We start from the raw sequence: 12040 nt of genomic DNA on the forward strand, positions 1-12040 counted from the left end.
GTTCAAAATGTCCTCCGTTATCGAGGATACATGCATCCACCCTCTGTCGCATGGAATCCCTGATGCGCTGATGCAGCCTTGGAGGATGGCGTATTGTATCACAGCCGTCCACAATACGAGCACGAAGAGACTCTACATTTGGTACCGGGGTTGCGTAGACAAGAGCTTTCAAATGCCCCCATGGAGGCCATGGAATTGGTCCGCCTCTACCAATCCATCGGTCACCGAATCTGTTTTCGAGAAGCGTACGAACACTTCGACTGAAATGTGCAGATGCTCCATCGTGCATGAACCACATGTTGGGTCGTACTTGTAAAGGCACATGTTCTAGCAGCACAGGTAGAGTATCCCGTATGAAATCATGATAACGTGCTCCATTGAGCATAGGTGGAAGAAACTAAAATGAGCTCTAACATGGAAATTAAGCGTTTCCGGACACATGTCCATATAACATCTTTTCTTTATTTGTGTGTGAGGAATGTTTCCTGAAAGTTTGGCCGTACCTTTTTGTAACACCCTGTAGAGCCATGAATGTGGTCCTCACACCTTAACATCGCTTCAGTTTTCAGAATTATTTTCATCACACATTAGCCTGGAAGGAAAGTGGTAGCTCGTATCACCAGTAAAATCGCAGAAATCATGATGGCATATTAGTGCGCGGAGACGTGATGAGCGTATAGAGCCTCACACTTTGTTATTGATTAGAAGAGAATTGTTAATCCTAGAGCTACAGAGTACTGCACTCGCATGTGCAACTTTCCGTAGTTTAAGTCCGACCATGGATGATGCTGAATGTCCACTCTTGTGGACAGGTTTTCTCGGTGACAGAGATACCCGCTGCGTTAACCACTGTCGATCGCATGTGTCATCTCCAGTGTCAACGGCTTTCTCGTGGAAGAGCTCTTCCGTTGATTTTTAACTGCGTGTCTTCACTCTTCAGTTGCTGAATTTATAATGTGTGTGTTCTACGTTGCTGTATGATTAAGTATCTTACGATTGTTAGCTTTATGTAATTCAGCTACACATTTCAATATCCTGTTCAGGTAGCATGCTTTCATTTCTGGTTTTCGCTCACTTTTATGAAACTAGTGTGTTAACGAATTGGGCCTGGAGTATGTTAATGGGCGAATGAACAACACAACAATATTGGTATATTTGTTTATTATAAAACTTTGTTTATGTACATGATATTCACTTGAGTATCAGACTCCTGTACTGTATTTAACTAGGCCTATAACTAAACTCAGGAAGGAATAAATCTTACAAAGATGAGTGTTACTTTAGTACTATATAACAGGAATGATTAAGAAATGTCTCGGCAGTATGTGACTTATGAAGTGAGTTTGCATTTAAACTGAATTAGTTTTTGTAAAGGAGGAAGGCTTTCGTTGTACTTTTATCATAGCATTTTTGTAGAAACATTGAGCACAGGACTGTTTTACTACATGAAATGTGATGACTATGACTTTTGGGCTTTGAGTTTCAATACATTTATGTATTCAGTAGCATATTTCCAGTGAAGCCCATTGACATTTTAGACACACTACTGTCAGCTGCGGTGAAGCATAAATTACGTTTCAATAAAGGATAATAATACATAAATGTAACAAACAATAACAATGGCAGCTTAACACAGAACGCCACCAATTAACAACTTTCTTCAGAAATCACATGAAGCAGACACAAACATTTGTCCATTCATTCATATACTTCGCATTTCATTTCGTTCGTGAGTAATAACTGCTTGTATGTCGCGCTAGTTACTGAAATGTAGAGAGGGACACAATTCCTGAGTAAGAGTTACCTCGTTATACCAGTATCAAGTCTGGGAGCACTTGTGGAAGTAAAACGAGGAAAAGTGGACATGCAATGTTAACTAGTCGTTCAGTTAACAACGCTTTTCGGTTAAAAATTCGTATAGTGGATAGTCATTTGCATAAATGTTGATCGCGGGAGGAACAGTTTAAGACTGACCCTTACTTTTACGTGTGCTGAGTAGTTCGCCATAGTAGGATGTCCACAGTGTTACACTAAAGTAACGGGTGATCAAAAAGTCAGTATAAATTTGAAAACTTAATAAACCGCGGAATAATGTAGATAGAGAGGTAAAAATTGATACACATGCTTGGAATGACATGGGGTTTTATTAGAACAAAAAAAATTTGCTAGATGCGTGAAAGATCTCCTGCGCGCAAGTGTATCGTGATGGACCGACATCTCTAGGGATGCTGAAAGACAACATCCGACGCCAACGCCTCACCATAACTCCGGACATGCTTTACAGTGCTGTTCACAACATTATTCCTCGACTACAGCTATTGTTGAGGAGTGATGGTGGACATATTGAGCATTTCCTGTAAAGAACATCATCTTTGGTTTGTCTTAATTTGTTATTCTCAATATTGCTATTCTGATCAGATGAAGCGCCATCTGTCGGACATTTTTTGAACGTTTGTATATTTTTGGTTCTAATAAAACCAAATGTCATTCCAAGCATGTGTGTCAATTTGTACCTCGCTATCTACATTATTCCGTGGTTTATTTAGTTTTCAACTTTATACGGACTTTTTGATCACCCGTTATATGTTGTCAGTGATAGTGTCAAGTAAGTCCACACGAAATGAGCTGCTTCGGAGGAAACTTTTGCTTAGTACGGACTTTGAGAGTTCCTGATTTCATTTCGTTGGTGGAGAAAGAATCATTCGCGATTTATGTTTTATACGGATACCGTGCAGTGTATATTGTTCCACCCGAATTCGATGACCCTCTCTACAACAGCAGTCGGTCGAGTACGTGTGAGTGTGCACCGAGAAAGAAACGTTTACCGGTTTCTTCGTATGCGTAGAAAGAAATGGCAACGTGTGAGTCCGTGATGACGTCTATGACGGGTGTGAGGGAGAGACACACAGCACCCGGCAGGAAGGAGGCGGGGACCCCGCTGCCGCCCTCACCGGCGGCGGGCGAGCCCCGCGTTCTTCAGGATGGAGAAGATCTTGGCGCGCGGAATCTTCTCCGCCTCGCGCTCGCGCACTTGCATCTCCTCGGGCGTGAACCAGCTCTCCTTGGCGAGCGCCGCCTCGATGCGGGGGTTCTTGTAGAAGGGGTTCTGCAAGGCGGGCGGCAGGCGCGCCTCGGCCTCCGCGTTGAGCACGACGGCGCGGTGCTGCAGAGCCCTGCGAGAGTCCGCGACCGGCGCCGCCGCCAGCGGCAGAGGCACTCCGAAGGCGGGCGCCGGCACGAAGAACTGCGCCCGGGCCACCGCCGCGGCGCACGCCACCACGCACATCGCACACACCAGCTGACGCATCTTCACTGCACACACAAAGAGGCACGCTGTAAACATGGCAACTGGAGCGTCATGTACTGCCGGATCACATTATGAAATGAAATGGAAGTAAGAGTGGAGCTTAAAATTCCGTCGACAGCGAGGTCATTAGAGACGGAGCACAATTTCAATTTGTGAAAGGGTAGGGAAGGAAGTCGGCCGTGACCTTTTGAAAAGAACCATACAACAATTTGCCTGGATCGATTTAGGGAAGTCATAGGAAACTTAAATCTGGATTGCTGGACGCAGCTTTGAACCATAGCCCTCCTGAATGCGAGTCCAGTGTGCTGTCCTAATAAGTCCGTCAGTTCGCTGGATGGGTCACATTATGACACGGATACGGGGATACAACAACAACGGGGATACGGGAGGGGGGGGGGGGTGTAATGAGGGACATAACAACTTCCCCGCCCTCCCCAATCGTATATTTGACCCAAAGCGCTCCCTCTGAATATACGTAAATTTCCAAATTTCTCAGTTATATTTTGGAGAATAAAGTAGCATGAGAACAAAGTAGTCTTGCAAATGGTAAGAAACTCTATATAATGGTAGGGCACTTGCCCGTGAAAGGCAAAGGTCCTGAGTTCGAGTCTCGGTCCCGCACACACTTTTAATCTGGCGGGAAGTTTTATATATAATTAATATAATATTTCTGTAGCTACCACTAAATCGTCAAACCACAAATACACTGGTGTCCAAAATTAAAGCAAGATACCGATATCGAGGAGGATCACTGATGATGTGGGCAGGGATTATATTGATCACTCGAACATCTCTTCATGAAACTGTATGGGTGAATCGGAAAGGTTTTACTGACGTCGTAACGTGACGAGGTCTTGGCACTTAATACACGGTTGTTGCGAAGTACTGTGCGTCCAGACTTCGTACTGATGGACGAAAATGCTCGACCTCATGGAGCAGGAGTGGTTGATGTTTTCTTGGAAACGGAGAATACGGCACGCATGGCGTGGCATGCTCGCTCTCCCGATTTGAATCCCATACAGCATGTTCAAATGGCTTTGAGCACTATGGGACTTAACTTCTGAGGTCATCAGTCCCCTAGAACTTAGAACTACTTAAACCTAAGTAACCTAAGGACATCACACACATCCATGCCCGGGGCAGGATTCGAACCTGCGACCGTAGCGGTCGCGCGGTTCCAGACTGTAGCGCCCAGAACCGCTCGCCGCCGCCGCCCCCCCCCCCCCCTCCCCCGCCGGCATAGAGCATGTTTGAGATGCACTAGTGAGATGGGTTGCATCACGTCAGCATCCACCAATCACTCTCCAAGATTTGCGAGCAGATCCGCAGGAAGAATGGGTGTTATTGCCTCAACATGACACTGATGACGTTATTCACAGCACGCTCTGTCATTGTCAGATCTGTATTGCTGCCAGAGGTGCTCACACCCCATAGTGAGCACATTAACCAGTTGTCAGAATGTGTGTACGAATTTGTTAAGTTGGGAAAAATGAAGAACATCTTCGTCTCCAGTTATGCATGTTGCAGTTGTTTACGTTCTACAGTAGTTATGATTCCTTCACTCCGATATTCGTAATGTTCATGAAACACACAATAACATACCACATTCTTCGGATTGCAGCTTAATAATTAATTATTTCATGTTTCTATCCACAGGATTTAGACACGATTCATCGAATTCTTTTTTAAAAAAAATGGGTAGCATTCATTTCAGGCTAGAAAAATAACAAGACACTTTCGCTATGGTTATGATTCCTTCATTCAGATATTCGATGTTCACGAAACACACAGTAACATCCCACATTCTTTGGATTACAGCTTAATAATTAATTATTTCACGTTTCTATCCACACGATTTATGCGAAATTCATCGGACGTTTTTTAAAAAAAATTCACTAAAAGCTTTTTTTTTTTTTTACTTCCGTTATGGTTCCTTCGTTCAGACAGTCATTATGTTCCTGAAACCCTTAATACCATCCCAAATTGTTGGGATGACAGCTTAATAATTAATTCAACTGGGATGAGCGTAACAGATAACTCCTGTTACTTCGTTTGTACACATGTATTTACATTTAACTTTGACGTTATCGGTACAACCGCAAAGATCGATATACGCACTCATGTAGTCGATTTAGGTTATTTACGTCACGATGACGTAGTGTTACGTCACTATGACGTAGGGTTCTCCTCACCTAGCGTGAGATGAATGCTACCCGGTGCACCACAGTTGTCATGGCGCCAGTTTTGGATAGCGGCGTTTTGCCATAATGATAATAATGAGCGTATGGCATTGGTGGCCGGGAGACCCCTCGCGGAGTCCACAAGTTCTTTAACGCCACTACGGTGACTTGCGACTGAATGAGGATGAAATGATTATGAAAGACCCACAACACCCAGGCATCTCGAGGTAGAGAAAATCCCTGACCCCGCCGGGAATCGAACACGGGACCCCGTGCGCGGAAAGCGAGAACGCTACAGCAAGACCACGAGCCGCGGACGGCATGTTGCCATGCATGGTATACTTTCACCACGGTGGCAGCCACACTACGTCGCCGTACCAATAGCAGTGCCTAATGGGAAGTCATGACACACTACTAACTATTCTGCAGTGCACAGTTTGTGCATCATTTCCATAAAGGTGGATACCCATAAAGTAAATAGATTTCCGTCTACACGGCTCAATTAGGAAAAGTTTAATTATAATCACCCTGTAGTCAACAAAGATTGCTAAACATTTGTGCGCCACATCTTTTTCCCTGTCGTGTGTCGGTCCGCGCCGCAATGTTTACTACCACTATGCAGCAGCACTACTCACTTTCTGCTGGAGCACTGGCTGTTTTTTTTTTTTTTTTTCAAGTTATGTTGTCCCTGTTAATTTGTATCATTAAACCAATATCGCACTAAACAATTTTGGATCGCCCTATCAAATGGGAGCCTAGAATTCCACTTTAAAAAAAATCCAACGACAAACAAAGTGACTTTTTTTGTTGACACAGTGCGCCACAGGAAATGCATGATAATATCTGTTTGGCCTGACACCCTAAACACGTTGTAGAAAGTAGTATTAGTAGCAATGAATGTCGACCCAATCACCCGCAGTTTGTCTTATTCTCTGTTAGCAATGGAGATAGCTTTCTTGTCCTCTACGTTCACACGTACGTCGTCAACTGAAGGTGTATGAAACATGCATGCTGAGATACGGGACTACTCATGCCATCGCCATCACCACCAGTGAAATATGGGCTTCTACTCATGAAGCCTTACAATAGCAGCTAAGGTAGAATAGCTCCCGATCTATCTTACATTGCAGAAACTTTTGTTGCGTGATGGTGCATCTGCAACCGCTGATTTTCGTAACACAAATTCATCTTGTAACGCTGGCAGTAAAACGAGTAAGCTCTGAAGTGTGAATAAAATGTGTAATTAAGTTGGTTTCCATGAATATGTTAGTGCGAGGGAGTGAGAAATTAAATGCAAAGACTGTAATACTTGGCAAAGCATTGTGAAATCAGCAGTAGTTAATAATAATAATAATAATAATAATAATAATAATAATAACAATAAAAATATTACATTCTTAATCAGTGTAGCAGGCTACCCATGAACAAAAGTCTGGTATGTATATTCATCTCTCATGTATGTATATTCATCTCTCATGTATGTATATTCATCTCTCATCACCGATAAGTACAATATTTATAGTTTTCTTGGCCTTTAAGCAGTTTTCTTTTTGTTTCATGTGCAAAATGTTTTCCCGGAATATGTTTATGGTATCACTACAAAAGCCAGATTGAAAACCCCGAGGCTACAGTTTTCCCATCTATTCAGATGGTTGTAAAAGTTACAATGAGCAGTTTATTTCAAATGTTGGGTTGACTTGGGGGAAGAGACCAAACTGCGAGGTCATCGGTCTCATCGGATTAGGGAAGGAAGTCGGCCGTGCCCTTTCAAAGGAACCATCCCGGCATTTGCCTGAAACGATTTAGGGAAATCACGGAAAACCTAAATCAGGATGGCCAGACGCGGGATTAAACCGTCGTCCTCCCTAATGAGAGTCCAGTGTGCTAACCACTGCGCCACCTCGTTCGGTATATTTCAAATGTTAATAAACATAGAAATGATTCTATAGGTGGTTTGCAAAAAGAGGCCGCAATCATACTGTGCAGAAAGTTCAAGGGGGCTCTAGAATACTCTCAGCTTTAGTTGGTTCCTGAAGAGAATGTGTTTGCCATACAGAAAGCAATGAAAACCGGCTTGTCATATCACAGAATACAGGAATTTTTGGACCCATCTGCAACTGAAGTCCACGCTCTCTCGACATTTTATTAAAGGGAGGAATCTTTTGTTGTAGGTATCAACATTACCTCTTGGTGAATGTAAAATAAATATTTGGTATATAGAATTCTAAGTGTTTGAATATCGCTGTCACAGGCGAAGAATTCTGGATCTGTAACTGCGATGTTCGAGTGCTTGGAGCTAAGTGTGCAGTAGCTGCATTCCGAAAACTACGTTCTGTGAACAAGAGAGCTGTGTTGTTTCTTCCACTATAGGGAGATTGTTGGTAAATTTTTTGATGAGAGACACGTTATTGGGAATGTCATTGGTGACGAAACATCAGCTAATCGTCAGTTGTCCCATGATATGGGCGAAAATTTATCCGACATTCGACTGAAGTAATCGACTGTCAGACGGGGATACGAACCGTATTATTTTCGACTGCGAGTCTAGCGCCTTAACCACAGCATTGCTAACTCAATAGTTCTTTATCTGGACAAACTGTAGCACATTGGCCAAATATTTGTGCCCTCTGTTTAGTTTTATCCAGCATCAGTGTTTTTGAGCACCTTTTCTGTTTTCCTGAACGTGCCCCGATATAAACGTCCTGCTTCGTACAGGCAAAGAAATTAATAAAAACATCGTGAAATACAGACTGAAAGCTCCTGATCTTGGATAAAATTACTTAGAGAGTCTTTTTGGCGGATGGGAAAAACATCGAGTATTGCGAAAATTATATTGAAAAAGTAAAATTAATCACTTGTAGCCACCTGTATGTAAAGAATATTATTTGTTTACGTGTTTCTCCTATTATTGTATTGATGCTTGTATCGCTAGTGTTTGAGCTACAGCAACAACTACTACTTCACTATAAAAATCGTGACGGAAACGGGAAGTGTTACGACGCCGGCCTTGGTGACCGAGCGGTTCTAGGCGCTTCAGTCCGGAACCGCGCGACTGCTACGGTCGCAGGTTCTAATCCTGTATCGGGCATGGATGTGTGTGGTGTCCTTAGGTTAGTTAGGTTTAAGTAGTTCTAAGTTCTAGGGCACTGATGACCTCAGATGTTAAGTCCCATGGTGCTCAGAGCCATTTGAAGTGTTACGCATTGGCAAACCGCGGCGCGCTGTCGAATATGTACTCCGGTACTTCATGCCAGAGAAGGGTTGAATGGCTGGCATGAGTGACATGGTACCATCATACCGAAAGATCACACAGACTGTTTGCAATAGTGCAATGACTGCAGAACGAGTGGTGATGAGACGGACTCGGGACAACAGCATGGCAGCTAGAGTGGGCACAGGTCCTTCCACAAGGACTACGCGACGAGAGATCGCACGATTGCTCAACTCGATCTGACGTGTAGTCGAATGACAACAGCTGAAATCTGGGCAGGGATTACAGGCCGAGAGCTACAGCAAACCGTCGGGAACAGAGTACTAGAAACTGGGATGAGATCTCAAATTGCCATTCGTCATTTACCACTGACACTATAGCACAGTCAACAGAGACTTGCATGATGTAGACCCAGAGTCAGCCGGGGACCGACTGGAATTTTGTGGTTCTCAGTGATACTTCTCCTGGTGGCGGTCATGCAGACGCGAACTTTTCGTAGACGATCTGGTGAAAGGTCACAGGAAGCAGCGATTCTCGAGACTGATATCCCTCCAACATCTGGTATCATGATGCTGGGAGCTGTTGGCTGTGACAGCAGACCTGATTTGGTGGTTGTTGAAGGGAGGCTCAATGCTTGCCAGTATGTAGCAAAAATGATAAACCTTGCTTAGTATCCTTCATGTCCAGGGTATCAAATGGCGTATTTCAGCAAGATAATGTAAGACTTCACACCGCAGTTCACAGCACAAACACCTTAACAAATACACGGATTTTTGTCGGACAACTGAGTCCTCTGATTTGTCACCCATAGAGCGTATCTGGGTTGCGATGGGAAGACTGTTACTTTCGTACCAGGCAGCAATCCTCATGAGCTGACAGTTGTCAAGTATGGCAAGAAATTCCTGAAGATCACATTCAGAAGCTGTCTGTCTCCAGGCTACAACAGTTTCAAGATTTTTTATATTCTTCTGGGCCCGCTGCGTTGTACGTGTCTTTTAAGGACATTGTATAATTATAATTCCAAGTATTCTGCTAAGTTCGATTGCTTTTATTTTACAATAGGTATTTTTCGCCTGAACTGCCATTACGAGGCTATCTCTAAGTAAATAGTACATAATTTTGGTACAATATTTGTAATTTATGGGCAATTATTAAATGGGTTTCATTACTACACATTTTACATACGTCATACCATCAGACGTATTTAAAAATTTATAATAACGAAACCCGTTTAATAACGTAAAAATATATAATAATGAAATCCATTTCAAAAGTCTAGGAAATCTAAATGCCTGTGACCCGACGGGATCTGAACCATAGTCCTCCCGAATGCCAGTCCAGTTGGAATGCAATGAAAGTTTAATCATTGAATACTCCAGAATCTTTGATTAATATCGGACCGGTGCTTCGTACTGTAACACTTTCCGTTTCCGTCAATGTGTTTTCGGTAATGTGTAACAGTATAAAAACATTCTGAAGTGACTGCTGCAAATAAATAATTGCCTTACAAATTTATTTGAAAATACCTCCCAAAAGAGGTAAAAATACATTCCAGTAAATATGTGTTTACGCACGAAACAAGTCGACTGCCGTAAGCCATGTTCATGTTACGTATTTTTTCACCTACTTCCGTCGATGCGAAGCAAAAATCGCGTGGAAAGAAAGCGGTTATCTTACGTGGAAAGTTGGCTCATAAAGAAGCCCAGCAGGCTGCAGTCCGCAAAGTGGTCGGCAGATGGACTTTCCCAGGCCACCGTGTCTTGGACCCGGTTAGAAATCTCTGGATTAAATGCACAACCTGCAGACACGTCTAGGACAGCTTTCCTTCGAGAAAGTGGATGCGTAGTGTGGCTGTGAGACGAGATATTCTCGCTCGTCAGGGTCGTCTGATTACGGAGAGAATAAGGGTATCCGATGGCAAAGATAGTGAGCGTCGCCTCCTTCAAATCTTGTTAAGAGAAGAATTTATGTAACAAAAACACATAAATACATTTACATCATAATAAATGTTTATTTTTATAGCCTCATTTGAATGAGAAATGATTGAGGGATAGTTTCGATTACATACAGAGTGAACACGAACTCCATTGACAACATTTCAGAGGTTGCTCAGGGATATTTGAGTATTTTGGAGCAAGAGACTCGTGACCTTCGATGGCTCGTTACAGAATGGTTGCAGTTCGTTTGATTTCTTCACAATCAGCCTAGAATTATACAATAAATATGGTGTATTGGAATTTCTATTTCTCTGCCTCGTGATGACTGGGTGTTGTGTGATGTCCTTAGGTTAGTTAGGTTTAAGTATATCTAAGTCCCAGTGGACTGATGACCATAGATGCTAAATCCCATAGTGCTCAGAGCCATTAGAAGCTTTTTTTGAATTTCTATATTTTATAGCTAACTGTACAGCTGAGTTCATAAATAAGGGAAAAAATGAAGTTTCTAAATGTATTCGCTTTACTTGTGGCTTGGAACGAATATTTTCATATCGTGCACAACTGGGACTACTTACAATTAGAAATAAAAGGAGAAGTGCATAGTAAGTTAAAAACAGTTAGGGAAGTGACTTTCGAAATGTATTTATCTTAGCAGGAGTTAAATTTGAAATCAAATAAGTCATAAAGTAGTTGAAAATATGCCACATACTGGAAGAACGAAGAGAAGATTAGGCTCAGCACAAGATCAGATTGGACGTAGACGGTGGTGTAAATCGACCGTACATATTCAAAGGAACTACCCCAGCTTCACTCTGCTTTAGGAAACCTAAATGTCCGTCACCCGACGGGGATCTGACCCATACGCCCCCTGAATGTAAGTCCATTGTACCAGACACTCCGCCATCTCGCTCAGTCATAAAGTTGGAATTGTGTAGCCTCTTTCGATATGAGAGAACAGTCTATTTGGCTGCACACAGAAACTATCAACCGCCTTTTTGTTCGAACTATCCGACTTGTACGAAAGAGGAGCCAGTAAGTTCTTCAAGCTGCTTCAAACAGCCAACCATAAAATTATTAAACTTTGGATACATTCATACATTTTACAACTCTGGTTCAAGTGTATTTCTTACTTACAGTTTTCTTTTGCTTTGTTGTTATTATTGTATTTTTGATTAGTGTTATTTGTTTATATGATGTACGTGCTGTGAGCCAATAATCGTCAGTGAGCTGGTACCCTGTCCGTTCTGTCTTGCGCCCTTATCCCAAAACAGCAACAAAGGTAGAGATATGTTTAAACACTGTGGTATCACTGCAGGCCGCCACTATAGTGAAAAAACTTATTTTTCTGTTCTAAAGTATGTAGCTGTATTTAAACTGTTGGTTATAAGTCTGAAAACCACGCTGT

At 42.6% G+C, this 12040-nt stretch overlaps 1 protein-coding gene across 2 annotated transcripts in view; it reads right to left on the bottom strand.

Annotated features, from left to right (window-relative positions):
• Positions 1-1144: 1144 nt before the first annotated feature.
• LOC126299147 (uncharacterized) overlaps positions 1145-12040 on the bottom strand; it is a 178028-nt gene continuing 167132 nt past the window's right edge. For both annotated transcript variants that reach the window (XM_049990914.1, XM_049990915.1), the window contains exon 2: positions 1145-3312. In XM_049990914.1, coding sequence (XP_049846871.1) covers positions 2948-3312 — 365 coding nt within the window. In that variant the 3' untranslated portion in view covers positions 1145-2947. The remainder of the gene's footprint in view (positions 3313-12040) is intronic.

Source organism: Schistocerca gregaria, chromosome X (assembly GCF_023897955.1).
Source record: "Schistocerca gregaria isolate iqSchGreg1 chromosome X, iqSchGreg1.2, whole genome shotgun sequence".
Classification (NCBI taxonomy): Eukaryota; Metazoa; Arthropoda; class Insecta; order Orthoptera; family Acrididae; genus Schistocerca; species Schistocerca gregaria.